At 42.6% G+C, this 22,385-nt stretch overlaps 1 protein-coding gene across 4 annotated transcripts in view; it reads right to left on the minus strand.

Annotated features, from left to right (window-relative positions):
* The window catches only part of DSTYK (dual serine/threonine and tyrosine protein kinase), a 48,144-nt gene extending 29,847 nt beyond the window's left edge, over positions 1–18,297 (minus strand). Inside the window, exons 1-2 of one of the 4 annotated variants that reach the window (XM_031438730.2) lie at positions 17,882–18,295; positions 886–1,274 (exon numbers count right to left, since the gene is read on the minus strand). In XM_031438730.2, the coding sequence (XP_031294590.1) occupies positions 886–1,274; positions 17,882–18,146 (654 nt within the window). In that variant the 5' untranslated portion in view covers positions 18,147–18,295. Of the gene's footprint in view, positions 1–885; positions 1,275–7,886; positions 8,398–17,881 lie in introns of those variants that run through there. The other 3 variants (XM_064477106.1, XM_064477107.1, XM_064477108.1) reach the window with 3 other exon arrangements.
* Between the last annotated feature and the right edge of the window lie 4,088 nt (positions 18,298–22,385).

The following is a 22,385-nucleotide window of genomic DNA, read 5'->3' on the forward strand; positions in this document are numbered from 1 at the left end:
AGAAACCATTCTCCTAGTCCCGCCAAACTAGCCCTACCTTCCTGGCACAGCTGACCAAGGCGGTGGACTCTCTGTTCTGAGCAGGTCTGCATTCTTTTGTTCCTACCAGCTGGACCCTCACACAGTCACATCTCTGCCGTTCTCCCCTGGGCCTAATGAAATAGCCCAGCACGAGCTATACAGTAGCAAAGGAAGCCCTGCACAACAGACAAGTCCTTCCGAAGTGGAGATTTGAACAACAGATTGACAACATGATCTTTCAGGAGATGTCACGAGACCCTGTGTCCTCCTTGGGAGTTTAATTCAAGAGAGAAGCAAAGATATTTTTCACATGACGGGATCTCCATATCTCCTTATGTTGAGCCAGACCTGTCCTCACATTCTGACATCCCTTAAAAAGTAGGAGACGTGATCTGTCCAAATTAGTCAACAACAGCAGGTCTAAGGAAAAATTCAAAAATTCTTCATTTGTTCTCAACCCTGACAAGAACGTTAATCATCTTATTGGTCCTATTAGAAAGGAATGGCTAAGAGACAATTCTAGCAACAGCTTCCTGCTAAGAAATGAAAAAAGGATTTCTAACCCTGATCATAATCATTCTGTAAAAGCACGCCAAGGTGCAACTATCACATTCCTTCAATTTTCAAAAAGGAGATAAGGAGACAAGGAGACAAGCAAATTGCCCAGGGCCTCGCAGCGTGGGAGCAGAGGCAGGGATGGGCACTGCTACAGCCTTGTCTGGTTTTCAACTTCCTAGGTTATGTTCCGTTGACTCCTGACGCTCAGAGCCCAGAGTACATATTGCCAAATTCCCTTCTGAGAAAGCTCCAGTACAAGGAAAGCTGGAATGTATGTGTGCCACTGTGTAAGCGTGAGACTGGTACCTGTAAGAGAGCATGGTGCATCGTCACCTCCAGTTCCGCTAAAACATGGGCGGCATCCTCACTGTCCTCTTGGACCTCCAGGTCCTCCTCAGGGATGGTCTCCCAGTTGCCCCGGTGAGCAACCAGCGTGTGCATGAGTTCATACTGGCCGGGGAGTGCCAGGCTGACCCGAGTCTGAGTCCCGTGGGTGAAGCGGAGGCGCCGAAGCTTACAGTTCTCCTCACTGCCCAGCTTGGTGGTGGGAAGTACCTGTGCCCCCAGCAGCAGGTTCAGCAGCTGGCACTTGACCTTACAGTCCTGGCCGAGGATCAAGATGCAGGGGAGGCAGTCCACCATCTGCTGGAGGTGCTTCTCTTCCTTGGGTGGGAAGGAAATGCAGCTCAGCTGGCCTGGTTGGGGAAGGGGAGGGTGGAGGAGGAGAAAGGGGGGCAGAGAGAAGAGTGAGGAGGGGTAGAGAGAGACCCACACAGAGATCCCACTAGGATATTAGGTTCCTAGGAATTCCTTTTCTAGGAAGCTCTTGGTTAAAGGAGATGTCAGAAAAACATTCCAATCAGAACACATCTCCTCAAATATCAAACAGGAATACCCCTCTCTGGCTTATCCCCAGAACAGCTGTTTCTATCCAGAAAGGTGGCAGTGACTTGATCTACCCTCCCCTCTCCTTTTTCACCCAGTGGAGGGACAGCCTAAGGTGTTTACAAGGACACAATCCAAGATCATGACATTGACAAAGCCAGAAAAGTCCAAGGACTGGATACGTCAAAACGAAAACCTTCCTCATGACCCAAGACCTACTACTTGAACACATGGAGGCCCTTTTAAATGTCTCTACCACATGCAGTTTTAGCTTATTTCCCTCATTTATGACATATTTTGTAACTAACTATATGAGCTAATCTTTAAATCTACATATATCGAAATAAAATGTTATTCAAGGGTGCATAAGCTCTAGAATCTTTTCTGGTTCATCTCACTGATAGCTGGTGACAGCATCCCAGCTGCCAAGTCATCTGTTTTCTCAAAACACTGGATGCTCAATTAAGATCAGTATCTCCTAATCAAATCACGTTCTTTCAGTTTGTGGAAGACAAGACCCCAAGTAAGACAGGGGGAAGAAACTTGTTAGGATAAGATACGGGCAAATCTAGGAAGAAATGTGATCCATCTCAGAAACACCCTTTCAGGGCACCGTACTCATCTGAATTGCGAGCTTCCACAAACGGATCAAACAGTACTCATGAGAAAACACAGGCTTCTTAAAGTATGAGAACCTCTGTTTAGGAAAAGGAACCGGAAATTAGTTGGCTAGAGCTTTCAGATTCTGAACCCAATCATTCCCTGACTTGTTCAGTGCCAGTGCTTGCCTGTGTCTAAGATTCAGGCAACCGTGTGTTTGTTCAGAAAGGCACAGACACGCGGTTCTTAGGCTGTAAGAAGGCCAGTCTCTGAGCCAACTGCATCCATCTTAATTGAAATTTGGGGCGGCACCAACTGAAAAAGTATTTGCTTTATTCACTTAATCATGAGCTGCATTAAACCATTCATAAGCTGTTTATCTTGTTCATGTAACTGAAGCAAGAGAGGCCTGGTACATTTAAGAGTTTGTTCTGCTTCAGATTGTACCTATCCTGCCACAAACTATTTCAAATCCTCCAACCCCCGTCTCTTCCACAAATGGTACCAGCAAAAGGTTTAAAGAAGTTGGCTTTCACCCAGACCCCTCCACGCATTTCAGTAAGCCCCTCCTTCCAAGTCTGCCTAGAAGTACATCACCAGCCTGTGCATGGATGTCAGCAACACCAGACACTGAAACAAGGAAATCTATTCTCCTGGAAAGAGATGAAAAAGCAAAGTGTTAACTGAGTGCACAGTTCTGTGCAAGGTATTTACTAAGCACAAGAGCAAGACACCAGACCACTGGTCTAACTTTTGACCTACAACCTAAAAGCAAAGGGACACAGCCAATTGCTTGTGCAAGTAGCAATGGGCTAGTCCAGAGTCCCCTCATACTGTGTTCACAACTAAACCACATTTATCACAGTTGTCGGGGAGGCAAAACAATCTTCCTCTACCCTTTTAGTTTCTTCTGGCTGGGTCTAAGAATTAAATTGACATGAGACAGATTAACAGAAGAAAAGAAAATTTAATTACGTACACACGGGGGATGCGAACATGAGACAGTCCAAAGACAGTCAGGTAAAATGAGGTACATATATCATCCTGGACTAAGGAGACAGGAGTAGGGGGCTGGGTCCTCAAAAGAAAGGAAGTCAATTCACAGGAAGAATGAAAAGAGTAAATGTTTGGTAAACAAATGTTTGCTGGGCCATCCAGAAACAAAGGGGACACAGAGAGGACTCTGATCAAACAGGCCTTGCTAGGCTCCTCCCCTGTCTACCACACCTCGTTTATGTGACACTGGAGCTAGTTCTGGTGATTGCCCTCTTCCTAGGATAGACCCCCTATCTAAATTCTTCTGGGCAGTTAAGATGGAGAAGGTAAAAGCTCTCCCTGAGCCTTTTGTTTCTTTAAAACAACCAGCCTAAAACAATCTTCATACCAAAGGGACACTTTGAGGGTGGCAAATTTTGCTCCCCTACACAGTCTCTTCTAGTCATGTTTATAATTACCAAAATCAGGAAGAACTATCATATTTCTCTCTGTATCCTCAACACCCAACAGAATGACTAACACGTAGTGAGTGCTTTATGTTAAGTGGCTGTTTGCTTTGTGTAAGAATCCACCGACTGTGGGAAACTGTCTACAGAAAGCCCTAAGCAGTTGTACTAAGTACTAAGTACAGAAAAGTCCAGTGCCATGATGAACAGCTTAGGAGCAACTGTCATTCCTAAACACCTCCTTCATCTCCACGTGGAGAGTAGAGGTGGACAACAGAATAGGACCTCCCCATTCTCCTTGCAGAATTCACCAGCCACAGCCTCAGCCTGAGCAGTGAGAAGTCTGGCTAGATTCACTCTAATCTACACTTCCTATCTTCTTCTTTTCTGATTCCTCCTCAGATCTCAGATGGGTGTCTAAGTGTAAGTTCATACTCACAACCTTCATAACTCCTATAACAAAAGCTGGTACAGAAAAAAAAAAAAAAACAATAAGCCTAAATGAGCTTTGCTACTGCTGCTGTTAGGAGATTAGGAAATAGAGGATGAAAACCAACTAACCATTTTTCAGGACCAGTGGGAGAGATCGCAACATCTCTGAGACACAGGGTCAATATAGGAAAGCCAGTAAACCATGCTGCATCAGCCAAAACCACAGCAGACACACCCCATTATTCATCTGAGCCTAATTATCACACCCCCATCTCTGGAGTGACAAAAACAGTCACTCCAAATAAACCGGCTAGAGTCAAGCAACTGGAGGCTAGCGCAATGGGAGAGGGGGCTGACGCGGAGATAAGTCCTAATTTCTGTTTCCAAAATTGATGCACTCTGCTAGGGTCCTGCGTGCAACCCACCAGCCTGAGAAAAGGTCTTCCATGTGGATGTAGCCATCTGTTTTTCAGTATATTGTTATCCAAGCCCTTTGCTGCTCCCACTAATCTTTAGCTTTGTCGTTGCTCTTCGATGTGACTACAAGATTTGAACAAGGGCATGGAGAGAAATGAAGTTGAAATGAGATGGGTTCACTCCTTGTTCTTCTCGACAAATGGTCGGGTGAGAGAAGAACGCAGCGAGGAAGCGGGCAGAGTGCGAGAGAGGAGGGCAGCCGATCCCATCCCGGGCTTCACCATGACTGGCTCTGTGACTTTGGCAATCTACTAGCTTTTTTCTAGCCTTGGATTTCTCATCTGTGAACTAAGGCAGTTGGATTAGATCATCTTTCACATCCCTTCCAGTTCTAAAATTCCAGGATTCCTTCAGGTTTTAACTGTTGAAAGGAAAGTAATTGAGGGGGGATGGACAGTTGGTCTGGTTGTTTTTATTTTAAAATTATATGTGAATTTAATTATGCAAGCTCTCCCAGGAGGACTATAGCTGCAGATCAAAAAGCTGACTGAACTAGCCAGGGACTCCGAGGACCTACCGCGCTGTTTTAGCAGGTTCTCTAAGGAAGAGATTAAAAACTCTAGACTGTCGGTAGGAGGCAGGAAGAAAACCTGTTTCAGAGCTAGAGCAGCTGCGTCACTGACAGTTAAAGGACTTTCGAGTTAATAGGATTTCTTTTGTAATTAATACAACAGCAGCTGCATATGGGGCGGCCAGAAGGTAACAGCATGGCCCTCAGCTGGAGCACATTAACCCTGCCAACTCTGGCTGCAGGAAAAGTCAAATCGTCTTAAGCATAAGCTGAGACTTTTTTTCCCTTCATGGTTCTTAAATACAGATGATCTTGATTAGGGTTACTTCTAGACAAAGGTTTCAAACTGCCAGAAGAGCAGCTAAAGCAGCAACCCATGGTGTTTATCTGTTTTAGAAAAGGAAGGGGAATAAAGTATACCACCTCCAAATATGTCTTTTTGACACAGTGATTGTTTTGAGTGGGTTATTTTTTAAGAAACAGCAGACCCAGGTGAAGCTCTGAAAACTGAGAAGTTACACTTTTGTGAGAGATATTTATATTCAAAAGGAAAAATCTCCATTTGTGAGGGTGTCTCCCTCCAGTACCAAGAAAAAGAGGACTCTACAATCTCTAGACACTCTTATCAACACAGATGGCAGCCACTATAAACTGCCTAACAACCTTAGCCCTGTTTACCATGCTTTTCCTGGTAACTGCCCATAACTAACTGCCCCCTCCCCAGCCCAACACTGTTTGTCTTTAGCTGGAGATGGTGTTTAAGGTAGTGGCTTGGGCCATTTCAGAGTTACTCCATTTCTCCTGGATGTCTTCCATGTGTACAGTAGGTATACATGTTATTCAAATTCTGTTTGCTTTTCCCCCATTAATCTGTCTTTTTAAACAGGGGTGTCTCAGCCAAGAAAGAACCTAAGAGGGTAGAGGGCAAACTATTTTTCGTCCCCCACAATAATATTTACTGACTTCATCACTATTTAAAGTATTTATCACTTTATTTGCCTCATCTCTTTTAATGCTCACAATTCTACCAGGCATGAACTATTATTATCCCCATTTATAGATAAGGAAGCAGTAGCTTAAAAAGCAAAACAAAATTAAAAAGGACCCATGTTTCTCCATTTATCTAAGCAGTTAAAAGGTAGAACACAGGGCAGTGCAGGAGCTGTTCTTAGGTGTCAGGGGGCCAGGTGAATACTTACTGGTAGACAATGTTCCTGCAGGGTGGCAGAATACGCCATCCCCAAAATGCCACTTGGGCATAAGGATTATTTTGAGCTAAAGGCACTAGACACACAGCAGGTATAAGAAGGGCACTCTGACCTCCCCTTTTTCTTCCTGAAAGTAAGAGATAAACTCCCATTGAGAAGATGCCCTCCCTATAACAGAAGGAAAGCAACATTCTTATCACCAGAGACTAAAAGTCCAGGCCAAAAAAATCCGTACAAATAAGCCTTGTTAAACTAACTGGTATCTTCCCAGTTACTTTTCCACCATGAACTCCAAGCCCCTGTGTCTTGTCTCGTTTTCATAATTTACTTCTCTTTGTCCAGTTCAGTATATAAACATTCAACTCTGTTTCTTTGGGTCTTCATTCTCTTGTGAGGACTCCCATGTACATGTAAAATTTAAGAAAATGTTTATGCTTTTCTCCTGTTAATCTGTCTTAGGTCAGCTGAAAACTTAGGCCCAGATGGAGACCCTAAGAGGACAGAGGAGAAAATTTTCCTCCTCCACATCCCCTACCACATTTCCCCCTAATCTGGGGCCAAGCACAACTTAGTAATTATAAGACCTCAACTTAAAAAAAAGCAGGCTGACAGAGTCCCTGTGAAAACTGCACAAAACCATAAGGAATAAAGGCTGGGGGAAAAAACTCACAATATTACCACTAGCTAATGAACACTTTAAAAAAATGTTGTTATTCTACCTAAGATCTCTAGGGTCTCTTTTCTAAAAGAAACAGTAGGGGCTTTTCAGAGAAATTTTTAATGTTCCTCCCATCAGTCAATCTGAATGCCCCTTTGGGTTTGAGGTTGGGCCTATTCTACAAAGGGAGAACTGGTGGGAAGGAATGCTAATGACCTTTTGATGTCTCTAGTGACCCATCAGGATAGATACTTCATTAAAATTATGTTTGGAGTAATGGATATACATCGACACATTCTCCTTGTTGCCTGTTTTTCATCCCAATCAATAATATGAGTGAAGGCCAGGGTAAGGTGTAGTCCACGGCCAAGGTGGGGAAGGCACTAGGGGGAGTAGGTGAAATGGAATTCTAGCTCTGCCTTATCATGTTATTGCAACTCATAAGGTGGACAGGGCTTCAGAATCGACTCAGGTCTCAACAGTTACTACTGCAATACTTGTTCCTGATACCCAAGGACTTCCCTCCTTCGGTAAAATTTTTTATTTCACCTTTAATATTGAACTTGAAGTCCTCTCTGAAGTGACTGAAATACAAAGGATTTTATAATTCACTAAAGTAATCAGTGACAGAGATATGCACTTCCACAGGGATGCAGTGATGTTTTATTTCTTACTAACTCTACGTGCCAAGAGTGGAGAAAAGGGGGACAAATCCTAAGTTGAGAAATGAACATTACAGTCTTTCTACTACAATCAATTCTACTACAAGCTTCAAAGTATTGACCTACAAAAACCCCAGAAGCTGTGAGACAAATAATTGTGCCAAGAAACATTTATTTATCATTTCCAAACAGGCTCTATGACCTTCAGCTAAATTTAAAGGAGTCTGAATTTACAAAGGAAGCATCCCCATTTAAGGAAAACATATGCTTAGGTAGTCTGGGTTTCAGAATCTTCAGGACCAAGCAATCCAAAGTATTTTGGTTGAATGGGATGGTTTTTGGAGATCAGAGATTGAAATGTACTCAAGCAGCCAAAGGTCTTATTGGAAGCTGAAAGTCAAGCTGGCAGAAATGTCACTAAAGTTATCCTACCTGGTGGTCATGTTCAGATCTTGAATAGTTCCTAAGAAATAGATTGTACTGGCACCTGGGAAGATGACATAACCTCTGACTCCACCCCCAAGGCTTGTGCACCTGGGAGACCTGTGAAATGAAGAGACCACACTCAGCAGCCTGCTGACAAGTTGCCCTTCTGGGAGAAACTGCCCCTGAGGCTGGTCATGCTGCAGAGGGAACAGAAAGGCAGCTGGCAGCTGAAGCTGTAATTTAAGGGATGCAGAGATGGAAGCGGTTCTTCAGAGAAAGCCAACCCCATGCTTCACTGAGGGCTTAGTTTCCATCATTTGGAAGACAGCATCTTACAGCAAGTAACCATTAAGAATGATCCAATGGGGGCAATGTGGTAAAAGGATGAAGGAACCCACTCAAAAGGGGGACTCACTGATAATTTAACCATAAAAAAATTTTAAATGATAATAAGAAATAATCCATTGAAAAAAATCAGGAGTGCACACTGATATACATAAATAATAAATCAACAGGAAAAGGAAAGCTCTTCCTTCCCAATTACCAACTAAGGAATAGTGGATAGAAAAGCCACCCCTGTGGTCAGTGGATGCTAGGCCTAGTGGAGGGAGGCATCTTTAGGAACAAGATAGTCAGTGAAATCTTAGAACACCTCTCCACAAAACACTAATCAATTGCAAAAGGAAAACTGGAGATGTTAAGGTACAGAAACCTAAAGGACACCAACATGACCAGTGATGAAGCTTAACATCTCCAAGGGTGGGTGGGCTGACATCATGTACCCCTGATGCGATGCCCACCACGGCATTCCTGTGCTTAGTCCTGCTGAGAGCTCATGGCTGAGTCTAGTCCCAAGGAAACAGCTAGATCCATGCTGAGGGTCATCCAACAGGATGTAAAGCCTGCTCTTTAAACCCGTCAAAGATATAAATGCCAGGGAAAGGCCAAGGGACTGTCCACATTAAGGGAGCCAGAAGAGACATGACAAGTAAATGCAACATGTGTTCCTGGATAAGATCCTGGATCAAAAAGAAAAAGACATTATTGGGACAGTTGGCAAAAGTTAAATGGGGTCTGTGGACTGGAGGGTTTATTTCCTGATTTGGGGAATTGCAGGCTGGTAAGTAGAAGCATGTCCTTGTTTTGGGGGAAACGGGCACTAGAGTGTTTAGAGGAAATAAGACAACCTATTTAGAGCTTGCTTTCAAAAGGCTCAGAAAAAGAATAGACTATATATATTATACCAGAAAGAGAGAGAGAGATCGGGTGATGGGGCAAATGCAATAAAATCTTAACACCTCGGGAACCTGCATGAAGCGGGTATGAGAGCTCTTTGTACTGTTCTGGCAACATTTACATAAATTAGAAATTATTTCAAAATAATTTTAGAAAATAAGCCAAAAGGATTACTAGCAAAATGTATCCAGGTCTGGATCTCAGAGGAAAGAGATTAAGAGGGAGAATTTTACTTGTAAAAAACCCAGTGGTTGGGGGTGGGGAGCAGTTGGGGAGGGTATAGCTCAGTGATAGAGCGCATGCTCAGCAAGCATGAGGTGTCCTGGGTTCAATCCCCAGTACCTCCATTTAAATAAATACACACATACATACATACATAAATAAACCAAATTACCTTCCCCCTCAAAACAACAACAACAAAACCCCAGCAGGTAAAAAATGTATCAAATACAGTAATAATGAAATTTTAACAATAAGTCTTCACTGCCCCCACTTCTGCCCTGCACACTACCTTCTCTCTCAATCTCCCTGGGATGATTTACTGATGCCAGTTCAGAGTCTGGGGAATCCAAGGCACTAATCTAAGTAAGTAGTTCAGGATCAGATTTAGGATTCCAATCCTCTAGACTAAGCAGTATAGACAAACACCGGCTCCAGGATGGGACAATTTGATGGAGGTTACCTATCACTATCCAGTTCACTGAACAAGAAGCCACCAGAAGAAGCCTGACCTCGCACAGCCTTGCAGTGCCCTAAGGATTACTGAGCACTCGGGAACACATCTCTACCTCTTCTGCAGGACAGGCCTCCTCTTTATCACATACCAACAAACCACATTTCCAAGTTGCTGCAACAGAACTCCTCCCTGTCTCTCCGCGGAGCAAGAGCCAGCAGAGCAGGCCAACGGTTCACTCAGGAGCGACTGAGCTAGGTTTCCCCAGCGGGGTTCTTGTTCGCCAAAAGAATAAGAATGACTTTCCTCCCACTGTTTCCCCCCGCATTCCTCATTCCTTCTTGCACCTACATGTCTCTTACTATTAAAAGTTAAAACTAGAGTATGTTGTACAGAATATTCCTAAAAAGTACACTCCCTATTGGCTTGGCCACCGTCCCTCTAATTTGAATAAAAAGAGAGCTTTTATTCAAAGTAGTCTTGTCACCTAGTTGCTTTTATTACCTTTATTACCTAGTTGCCTTGGTCCTCGGTCTGGAAAGTTGGGTTTGATCAAAAAAGCCCTGGGAAATGCAATTCTCTCCCATTTACATAGACTAGAAAGGGCAAAGTCTGCCTGGCATGAATAACACACGAAAGTCTTAATCTGATGAAGCTAAAGTTAGACCTTTTTTACATCTGAGTGATAAAAGTGATAAAAGCATTTTTAAAAAAGAAGTGTGAGTTGTTTTTTTTTAATAATCAAAGGCTCTTATGAATACATAAGCTATCATTATTCTTTGGGTTAGTTTTGATGCATTATTAGTTGGACAAGTGAAAAGTAAAACCACCCTCAAGTTCTGCTTCCCATCTTCCTGCCCAGAGAGCACTGCCCCAGGGAGCGGAAGCCACTTTAAAGGCCCACTCCGAAGACTTGGGGTCAAAAGGCTCCTGCAGCCACATGGCACCAGCTGGGGATACATCCAGACCATTCAAACTGCCTGCTAAAGGCGACAGAGGAAGGTACTGCACATGATGGGCACTTTGATCAGAGGCCCAGAGGGGACACTGATGAGTCCCCCATGCTCTGACCAACTTTCCTTCAGGGCATTTAGGTTTGGACTTGGGAGGAATATTACATATGAGGAGACTTTCTCAGAGAGGCTGATTTATAGCTTTAAGCAAGGGGCACGTGTCTTAACCACTGCTACACCTCTTCTCCTCTGTTCAAGTGTCAAGTTCCAGGATCCCCAATTTACCAGGCTCCCCATTTAACAAAGAATTGAATCAATTTTCAAGCATGGGGTGGCCTATACCCGGACTAGAGATCTAACAGGGGACTCCAGGCAGGCCTCTGAGCATCAAGAAAAAAAAGCAGCATCTTTCATACAGACTCACCCTCTACACTCTTGTTATGAACGACACCATTCAGATTCCCTGGACCATGTAGGAAGCAAAACCTATCATCTCCAGAGGTGAACTATTTTCCTACAAGAAGTAAGGAGCAGATTCACTTTAGGTCTCAAAACTGTTAGGGAAAAAACCCACGTCCTCTCAGATACCTCATACTCGTCATACTGGCTTCCCCGTGAGTAACCTCTGAGAAAGACAGGAAGATGAAAGATGCTCTAAAAGGGGTCTTCGTGAACGCACTCTGCTTTTGAACCACACAAACAAGACAATGATAATCACTCCATCAAAGACAGGTTGGGGCTAATTTTCCTGTATTGCCAGATAGTAAAGAAACTCAACTCCTGTTTTTATCAATGCCATTTAATCTTAGAACTTCTCATATGCCTTATCCCCATGTCCTCAAAGACTAATGGTTAAGCAGGTGATCAATTTGTAGAAGAATCCTCTAGAGGGATATGATGAAACACTAATCCTTCTTTCCTTCATAACATCGATTTAGAATTAACAAATCAATGAGTTGGACAGTGCTTCCCCATTGTGTGTCCTGTACCTAGTACAGAGTAAGGCACAAATAAAGATTTGTTGAGTGAATAATATTAAAGATTTTCTTCCCATACCATGTAAAGCTCTGGTATTGCACGCAACTCATTCTTGGGGACGTGAAAATCATCCTTTGGGATACTGGCATAGAATGCAGCTCCAGCCTAATCAGTCATCTATCAAATGTTTATCATTTGCATTGCAAGGGATACAGTGTTCATGAGTTAGTAAGCAAGATGACACCCTATATACATAACAATCACACAAATAAAAAATAAAAATAAAAGCATGATCTGTATGTCCAGAGCCTACAGGAATTGAGGAACAGGGATAAGGTGAAATTCATACTGCTCTTTACTTCAGCAATATTTCTTGAGATTTTATCTTCAGAAAGATTGTTTCTGAGAAGTGCATTTACTGCAGTAAGATTCTTTGTTCCCTTAACCTAGTGAGAAAGAGAAGCCTAGAGAAATAAATGGAGATACTGGGAAAGTAGACAGAGCAAAACAAAACCTAAAGACCAGAATGGATCTTTATTTAAATCCATGTTTTCTTCATTTTTAAAATTAATTTGTATATATATTTTAGTGGAGGTACTGGGGACTGAACCCAGGACCTTGTACATGCTAAACATGTGCTAAACTACTGAGCTACATCCACTCTCCATGCTTTCTTTAAATACTAACTTGCAAGGCTGAAGAACTAACCATACTGAAACCAGTAATGGCTTTTAGGACTAAACTAATCATATTGCAAATGATAATAATCTTAAAGGTAATAATGTCTTCTTTTAAGGTCAGGCAGAATTATCCAGCCTTTTTATTGGTGGGCTGCCCTGTGCCGTGGGAAAGAGATTATCCTAGGAAAGGAAGCTTAGAAAGGGGAAAGGGTAGAAAGGCCATTGTATTTGGGAAGGCCATTTCTTCCCAAAATTCCTCCCAGGGAGCTTGGGGTTGCAAGAGCGGCGAAGAGGGGCTCGATCCCCTAAATGTCAGGGACTGGAAACTGAAATAAGAGGTTGGAGTAAACAGTGTCACATTATACTCATTCAATCAGATAAAGTCTCCCCACTGAAGTGAATTATGGTTCCATGGCAAGCTACGGAGCCTGAGTTATGACTCACTTGTAACAAATCATCTCCATGGCAGGGTGCATTTGCACTCCCATGGCCAGGTCAGAAAAGAACAAGGGGGGAGTCACAGAAGCTGACTTGGACTAGGAGCATAGAGACCCGGGCCTAAATCTGGCTTCAGCCCAAATTGTTGTCCCTCATTCCATCTTTCTGCTCCTCCCATTCTTCCCCCAACCCTCATGTTTCAAGTTCCTAATCTAATGTTTACTAAGTACATCCATACAAACACACTCAGATGCCACATATGTTTAGTACTAACCATGTGCCTGTGCTAAGTGCTTTAATGTACACTATCTCTAAATGTCACAAGAACTTTGTGAGGAAGACATTAGCACTCCCATTCTATTTCTTTATTTAGATATAATTCACATATCATAAAATCCATCCTTTTGAAATTTACAATTTATCGGTTTCTAGTATATTCACAAAGTTGTACAACCATGACAACTGTCTAATTCCAGAACATTTTTATTCACCAGAAAGAAACCCCATACTCGTTAGCAGTTATTTCTCATTTCCCTCTCTCCCTGTCCCCTGGCAATCATTAATCTACTTTCTGTCTTTATGAATATGCCTATACTGGACATTTCAAATAGATTGGCTCACCCAATATGTGGCATTTTGTATCCCTCCCATTTTACATACAAAGAAACCAAGACTTTAACAGGTTAAGTGACTTGCCCCAAGTTACACAGTTAATAAGGTGCTGAACTTGAAGAGCTCAGGTCTGATTCAAATGCTTGCACTTGCTTTTCACTATTATATGCTGCTTCCAGACAGGAAGAAAACTGAGAGAAAGGGAAAGTTTTAGACATTCTTGGGGAAATGGGGTTTTGCTCATCGAAGGTAATAAAACTAATAAATGAAAAGCAATTATAGCACCATCTCTGCTAAGCTGAAATGTTGAGGCAGCTCTTCTAAATAGATTCTGGCAAACCCATGAAAGCACACCCATCCCAGTCTCTGGCTGTTTTAGCCCACAACTTCTCTCCGCCCCTCAGCCCCAAGAAGATGGCAATTATAAGAAACCAGTGGGTAAAGATTCTCCTCTCTCCCAATTTTCTGTCCCTTCCCCAGATGTCACTCTACCACTTGAATTGTATTATCCATGCAAATTTCAGTCTGACGACTCCAAGAGAAATGTCTATTTTAAATAAGTGCCCTACAGAGAACTATGTTCAATACCTTGTAATAACCTTTAATGAAAAAAATACGACAATGAATATATGGATGTATATGCATGACTGGGACATTGTGCTGCACACCAGAAACTGACACATTGTAACTGATGGTACTTCATTTAAAAAAAGAGAGCGAGAGAGAAATAAATAACAAATAAGTGCCCCAGTGCTTTTTGTCTCCTTTTTTAATTTGGGCAACCAGTTTATACTAGGTGTGACCAAAAGAGGGTGACGGATGTTGGAGAAACTAAGCTGTTAGCGAACCAAAGCCAAAGAAAGCTATAAAAACCTAAGAATTGTAACTCACATAAAATGCCTACAATCTAGCCATACCTTGGCTTTTTCCGATTTTTCTGCTTTAAGTGTTGTATATGTATATGGTTGAGATTACATTACACCTTCCCAGGGGGCCAAGTTCAGATCTTCCTAATCTTTTTTATCCCTTATCCAACATAAACAAACAGGTGCACGGTAATGATGATAATTATAATTTTTTTTCTTTCTTAAGAGAGAAGTATAGAAGGGGAAGACTGATCTCCATTAACCCAAGACCAAGGCCAATGTTTTATTCGCCTCGTTGGCCCTCATAAGCAGTACTCAAATGTTTACTGAATAATAATAGCTAATACTTACCCAGCACCTTACCAGGCACTGTTCTAAGCACACATATTAACTCCCAACAACCCTTGAGGCAAGTACCATTATTATAATCCCCACTTCCAGGTGAGGATACTGTGGCACAGTGCAGTTGGGATTTGCCCAAGGTCACTCACTTAATAAGAGTGGAAGCAGGCATGGAGGAACGGAGCACAGCCCAGAGCATTCTAACTAGACACATTTGAGTCATTCCAATTTCTTAAAATTGAGAGGTTTATGACACACAGCAAAAGCCAGGAACTCTACTAGATCATAAAGCAAAAAAATACTTTACTCTCTGCTACTTTGTAATACTCCATACTGACTGTCTTCAGAAGTGCTTTATCTCATTATTTTGGAACCCTCTGGCAAAGGAAAACCATCTGAAAATTTCTCTCATCCCCTATGGTTAAGTGAAAAGAAGGCCAATGATCTGGGAAGAAAAGGAGGAACTGAATCAAGGAAACTTCACGTATAATTCAGTTTTTCCCTTATAGGCCAAGCTACTCTCATTTTACAGTTCTATTCCACCTACTTTTCAATTTCTAAAACATCACGTCAGGGGAGGGTATAGCTCAAGTGGTAGAGCACATGCTTAGTATGCACGAGGTCCTGGGTTCAGTCTCCAGTACCTCCGTCAAAGATAAATAAACCTAATTACCTTCCCCCTCTGCCAAAAAAAAAAAACAAAAAAAAAAAACAAAAAACAAAAAACTAATATAATGTGATAATAAATACATAATAAATTAAAATATTTTTAAAAGAAACTTAAAAATAATAAAATAAAACATCATGTATGTTATATACTCTCTACACGGCCCCCAGTGAATTCAAAACTGTCAGAATTAAGAAGGCAACCTGGTGGGGTGGGTGGTCCTTCCCCTCTTTCGTGGTTAAAAGGGAAATTAAAAAAAATTTAAAATTAATCCATGATCATCAGTTGCTCAAATACCATACTACATCCAACCTAGAAGTCACTCCCATTTTGATAAGATGATTAAAACCTTCTAGAGGTTTGTTAGGTTAAGAATCGAGTGTTCCTTCACTTAACATTCCAAATTCCTATTAATCAGAAACCAACATTCAGAAAAGAGAGTTGAGACACTCTGAATGCACTTGACCTTGCAAAGATAGTCTGTAAAGGGAGAGAACAAGAAAGAGCTTAGTTGTCTTTTAAGAGTGATTTCTACTTTCTAACACAATCACCAAAACCGCTGGGAAAACGGCAACCCCAAAGTATACATAGCAAATGCCATCTCACTCATTTTTCCTGACGCTCCTTTTCACCTCCAAAGAGAAAATTCTCCTGAAAGGAACACATTTTATGGAACAAAATCAAATGGCTCCCAGTCCTGTCATCTATATCCTCCCTTGGTTTTATTTTGGAGGGACAGAGACTCCAGTCGGTGAAGAGAGTTAAATACGCAAAGATTAGTCCATGATGCACTCAACTAGAAAAGCCAATGAGGCAAAATACAAAGGTGCATTTGTATTTCTCAAGTTGGCTTTTAAAGAATAAAAACAAGAGATAACTAAGGTGCCTTGAAAACCTCCATCTCTCTGAGGTGAATCTACTTGATTTTTTTTTTCAGTAGTAATTCTAAAATCAAGTTGTTATAAAGTTACAGCAATAGAGGGCTTTTCTAGACTAGCCATAAGAAAAACTTGTGAGCAGGGAAAGCCGCTGGAAAGCACTGCTGAGAGAAAGGGTGAAAGTACACATTCTGGGATCATCTCTGAAAACATCAGCCCTCCTCACCAGTTGTTTTTCGACAGCCTCACAGAAATCAGTCTATGGGCCCATTTTAAGAACAGCGTATCTCTGGGCATAAGATGTCAAAAATCACAACTTCAGAAAAGCTAGTCATCCCCACCTCCTCCCATTTATCCCTTGAGGTAAAATAAAAGCCTTTTTATTTACATCCAGGCCAACTGAATGGAATAGCATCACTCAGAATCTTCTTTATTTATATCACCATTTCTGGAGTCTCAGGCAAATTCAGAATATTAAACATACAACTCTGGAAAAACATAGGGCCCAACACACAAACTCTGAAAAGTTTTAACAATTCATTGCATTCTGAGCCTCATGATCGAATTTGCTGTCAGCATCTCAATTAGTGTTTCTAATTAGTTGTATCAGAATCCCTACCAATGGTTTGGGTTTAGATTGTGAGGACCCACCCACTAGACCTACTCAATGAATCTGTGGGATCTAGACTGAGATATCTTTTATTTTAATTAAATTTAATACACACTTTAGGTGGAGACTCACTCAATGAAACCCACTGACTTCTTTGCTATGTTGTCCCAAGGTTATCTGTCTACATAGGATGCCAGTCCCTTCTCCCATCCAACCTAAGTTGTTTCCTAATCAGATGAAGGAGTTAACAAACCTTCCAGTTCCCCACCAACAGCAGTTTAAGAGGAAGCAAGAAATTGGGAAAGGTCAAAGACCCTGCAAGATTTTAAGTGCTTTAGGGCCTCTATCACATCCTAGAGAGAATTATGTTGTCTCAGGACCAAAAAAAGGATCCTTTCTCTAACCTCTTTACCATAAGCACAAGCCACATCTCTAGCAATTGCCTGGCACCCATCAGGTATTTCATTTAGCGACCCCAACCCCATTTAGAGGATGTTCTTTACTTCTTCAGAGTTGTCTCATGATTGATGTAAATACATTTCACATACATAATCAAACACACATGCACAACACACACACACACACACACAAATCCACTACAGTTCCGTGGCCTCCTAGGGCTCCGGGGTGGCCCTGACTACCGCCCCTCTTCCACTTTCCATTCCTCCATCCCTAAACTGGGGTTCTGACCATTACTGCTCGCCCCCCAATTCAGAGCAACTTTCCCCACTCCTAAGCTTAACCTCCGCCCTCTTCAAACTGGGGCCCTCCGCGCTCCCGCCCGCGCACAGCCGGCTCCCCCGGATCCCGCTCCTAGAGCTCCGGCCTCCGGGCGCCCCTTGACCCCTGGTCCCCGCCGGCAGAGTCGCTGGCGCCCCTCTCCTCCCCCACCCGGAGGGATGCCCTCCCACGGCATCTCGGATCGGATCGGCCCAGGCCCGGGGGCCCCGCCACGCGGCCCTTCTTCCACTTTCCGCCTCTCCCCGGGGTTGTTTTGCAGGGGCAGGGGTGCGGTCCACCCTCTAGTTTGCCTCTCCAGCCTGCCTCTCTGGCGGCTACCCTCCTTACCCGCCTGCAGCCCGATCTCGGCGACATCGCCGGCAGGGCCGCGCTCGGCCCCGCCGCCGTCCGTGGGGGAGGAGGGACAGCTGTGGTTGTGGGAGCCCTTGATGTCGCGGAAGAACTTCTGGGTCTCGCGCAGGTTCTGTCTCAGCCGTCCCAGGTAGCGGCGGTAGCGGCCGAAGCTCCGGCACAGTTCGCGGACCATTCCGCCGCCTCCGGGGCCGGGACCCGAGACTGGCTCGCTCCCCCACCGCACCCCGTCGCCCTCCATCTCCTCAGCCTGCTCTGTCTTCGCGTCTCGGTCCCCGGCCCTCTGGCCCGGTTCCCCTCCTTCCGCCCCCCCAGTGCTTAAGGCAGGAGGAATCCGCCTCCTGACGCCCCCGCCTGCAGTCGCCCGGGCTCCCAACCTCCGTCACCGCCGTTGAAAACAAACCAAGCCGCAGTGCGCCGCGAACGGAACCTTTCTCTTCACTATCCAGAGGAGTGGGGGGAAGGATCGCCGGAGCACCCCGTCATTGCGAGGTCTCCTGGGACTTGTAGTCTGGGCTGGAGCCGAGCTCCAAAACCTGGAGGTTGTAGGTGCGACTGATAACCCCTTTGGTATAAATCTCACCCAGAGCTCACTAGCTCTCCTGATTTAAAAACATGTTCCTACTCCTTACAGAATTGTCCCTAAGGAGAGAGAGGAGCTGCAGAATCCGGGCGCCCGAAGTGGGGTGCTTTACCGAAATCAGAGGGAAAGATTTTAACAGAAAAGGAAGGAAACAAGACCGGAACCAGTACTATCTCCATGGCTACCCTAAATGGTTCTCACTTTCCGATACAAGTAGATACTGGGGAACCAGCTAAAAATACCATGGACGTAGGGAAACCCCTTGTGTTTGCATTGCATCCTCCTTTTCCGACTCTCCTTCTCCAGATGTGGAAAAGGGAGATGTGAAATGAGCGTTGAAGAGCTTTAAACAGAAGTTCACTCGATCTGTTGCAGAGAGAGCGAGCTGGGTAAGGGGAAGTTGAGGTTAGTAGCCTTCCAAACCAGTTCTGATTATCTTGGCTTCTGCTAATACGGAAGACTTTTAGTGACACGAACTGTCACGGAGCCCTGGACACAATTATGAAGGAAATGACAACCACCTCTTTTTCACCTCCTGTTTTCTTTCTCTTCTTCTCCAGGCACCAAGCCCTCCTGTCTTTCTTGCTGTGGAAAGACCGTATCTTCCACTCAGGCCAGATTTCTTTTGCAACAGCTAGTTACTGTACTTCCTCAACTGAATTTAAAGAGGAGACTTGAGTTTGAAACTTTCCCAGTGCCCTACCTTGAGAGCTGTGAAGTAAGGGTTTAGACTAGTTAATCTTTAATTTTGTAAGTTTTGCTTCAAAATGTTCCGTTCTGTCTCCCAATCTCTCATCCCCTGAGTGCACGTGCTCTTAGCTAAGTGATGTTGTGATAACGGGGTTCATTCAGTGTAAAATATGAAGGCTCTACCTGTCCGGGGGCTTTTAGCATTTTGTAAAAAGGGGTTGCTGGTTCACATGAATCTCTACTTGGTAAATGGGTGTGAAGGCTGCCTTTTAGGAGGAACCTCAAATTCCTTCTCATGTGTTTCCTCCCTTTTACTTGCTCACATATTCTCCTCAGGTCACTCTTCATCTTTGCAAGACCCCCATGCAACCCCTAAAAGGCTCAGTGAAACAGAAATGAAAATACAAAATGAAAAGTTTAATACAAGATGGTTGATACTATTTAAAAGAAGTGCTATAATAAAGCAATGTGTGATGATTTGCCACACACAGTAACTTCTAGCAAAGGAGATCAGAGGAGAGAGTACTTGGGCTGGAGTTGTCCAGAAAAGGAATTGGGAATTAGTATCTTGAAGAAGGAGTGGAATGTGGATAAGTGGAAATAATCAGGGAGGGCATTCTGTCAGGTGGAGCTTATCCTTTTAAAAACTACTCATTAGTTCTTTATATTATTTTTAAAGTAAATAATGTAGGACTGTGGTGTAAAATTCAAATGGCACAAAAGGTATGCAAGGGAGAACTAAGTCTTCCTTCTCCCTGTCTCCCAGTCACTTAGATCCCCTCCCAGGAGGTAACTACTGTTGCAGATATAGATACTATATAAATATGTATTTTTAAACGCAAATGATAGCATACTATTCTTACTCTATTCTGCCCTTACAGATTCTTCCACACCAGAACATAAAGATCTGCCTCATCTTTTTTCACTGTGCATATACTACCATATGAATTGAGGTTTTTATATAACAAGTCCTGTATTGATCGAACTTTAGTTTTGTGCAGTCTTTGGGTATTATGAATAATGGTGCAGTAATTAACCTCCTACATACATAATTTTTTTGTTTGCTTTTTGGGGTTTTTTTTGGGGGGGAAGTGGGTTATTTATTTATTTTTTTTAATAGAGGTTATTTATTTATTTATTTTTAATAGAGGGATAGAACTTGTTCTACCTACCCCCATAATTAAAAAAAAATTGGGGGTAATAAATTATTTATTATTGTTTTAATGGCAGTTTTTAATATGTGCATGTCTCATCCTCATTTTTGAGCTGATGAGGAAAGTGATCGTTTCTTGCCATTTAAAACTTAAAGGATGTGAATGACAGTGAGCTCCTCCTAAATTATAATCACCTGTAAGTCAAAATGTATATTGTATTCAAATATCTAATTCTAAGGATTTAAGTTGGTCTGGGAAAGTGTTTCCTGAAAGTGATGAGAATTAAACAGTTAATGAAGATGAATGCACAGATTGACTTTTGTTCCCTTCTAGAACACTAAAATGACAGTAATGAGATTTTTTAAAAAGCATAAACTCACAATAATGAGAGGAACCAGTAGCGCAAAAAAAAAAAAAAAAAAAAGTAGAAGCTGGAAAGCAAATGGACAGTGTGAACTAAGTTACTAGCCCGGAGAAACCTGAATCCTAAACTCAGAGTAGGAAAAGCTGAGCCCCACCCTGATCAGCAGGGCTGCCACGTACAGGTGCCTGTACCCTGGGCAGGGATTAAAACAAGGATTTTGAAAGCTGTTTAAGAGCAGTCACATCCCCAAATCACATCCCCTCTCCTTCAACTCCCTCTCCCTGCAAATCTCCCCCCAAAAGACTGAAGTATTTATTCTCCAGAGAGGATTGAACAGGAGTTCTCTGTATAAAGAGGGAGATTAAATGAACTAAGATACTGGATGCTAAGATTCCCAGCCGTCCTCCTCCATTCAGTTCCAGCCCTCTGACCACCAGATGGTTACTCTCCAGAGAGGAAACTTGCAGTGTCTTCGTTAAGGAATCTGACCAGCCCAAGAGGCAAGGCCTAAAAGTACTGACATAGGAACCAAGTTTTTGGTTTTTATTAAGTATACTTGACATACAACCATTATATTAGCTTTAGCTATACAACATCATGATTCGATATTTACATCTATTGTAAAGTGATCATCACAGTAAGTCTAGTTAATATGCATTACCATACATAGTCAAAGAATTTTTTTCTTGTAATGAGAACTTCTAAGATTTATTCTCTTAGCAACTTTCTTTTTTTTTTAATGTGTTCATTTTACTTATTTTGTTATTTGGGGGGTGGTCATTAGGTTTATTTATTTATAATGGAGGTACTGGGGATTGAACCCAGGACCTCGTGCATGCTAAGCATGCGGTCTACCACTGAGCTCTACCCTCCCTCTTCTTAGCAACTTTCAAATGTGCAATACAGTATTATTAACTCTGGCCACCATGCTGTACATTATATCCCCATTACTGACTTATTTTATAACTGGAAGTTTGTACCTTTTGACTCCCTTCCTCCATTCTGCCCCCAACTCCCACCCTCACCCTCACCCCAGCCTCTGGCAATCACTAATCCAGAAGAGAAATTTTTATCTGGCTTGTTCATTGCTGTGTCTCTAGCACCCAAAACAGTGCCTGTCACTTAGTAAGTTTTCATTAGATATTTGTTGGATGAATGTATGTTCACTGGAAATATTTTGGAATATTCAGAAAAACACAAAGGAGAACATAAAAAAACACTCATATTTCTATCCAGAAAGACCCAGTGGGTTATATTTGTATCTATTAATGTTTATCTCCTTTGGAGGAAGAGGAACAGGTGAGAAACGTGTAACTCTTTCTAACTTTACTTTTCCACGGCAAGTTCCTCTTTGTTAGATGATTTCTAGAGTGATTCTGAAGCCTTGAACCTCATGTTTATATAGGTGGGAATCAGATGCTTTTTGTGGAACACCAAAAGACATTAACATCTAATTCTGTAATATGCATTAGGAACAAGTTTACTAAGAGAAACGATGACTGTTCTCTATTATGCAACATAAAATCACAATCACATATCCCAAGAATTAAAAAACCCCACAAATTAAGGGGAAAAAATACTACAAACAATTAAACAATGTTTCTGAGTTTTCTTTACTACTTTACTACTGTTCAACTGTTGTCATCTTTTAAAGTTACTAACAGGCAAGTGATATTCAATGCCAAAGAA

The sequence above is a fragment of the Camelus dromedarius genome, chromosome 21 (assembly GCF_036321535.1).
Source record: "Camelus dromedarius isolate mCamDro1 chromosome 21, mCamDro1.pat, whole genome shotgun sequence".
Lineage (NCBI taxonomy): Eukaryota > Metazoa > Chordata > Mammalia > Artiodactyla > Camelidae > Camelus > Camelus dromedarius.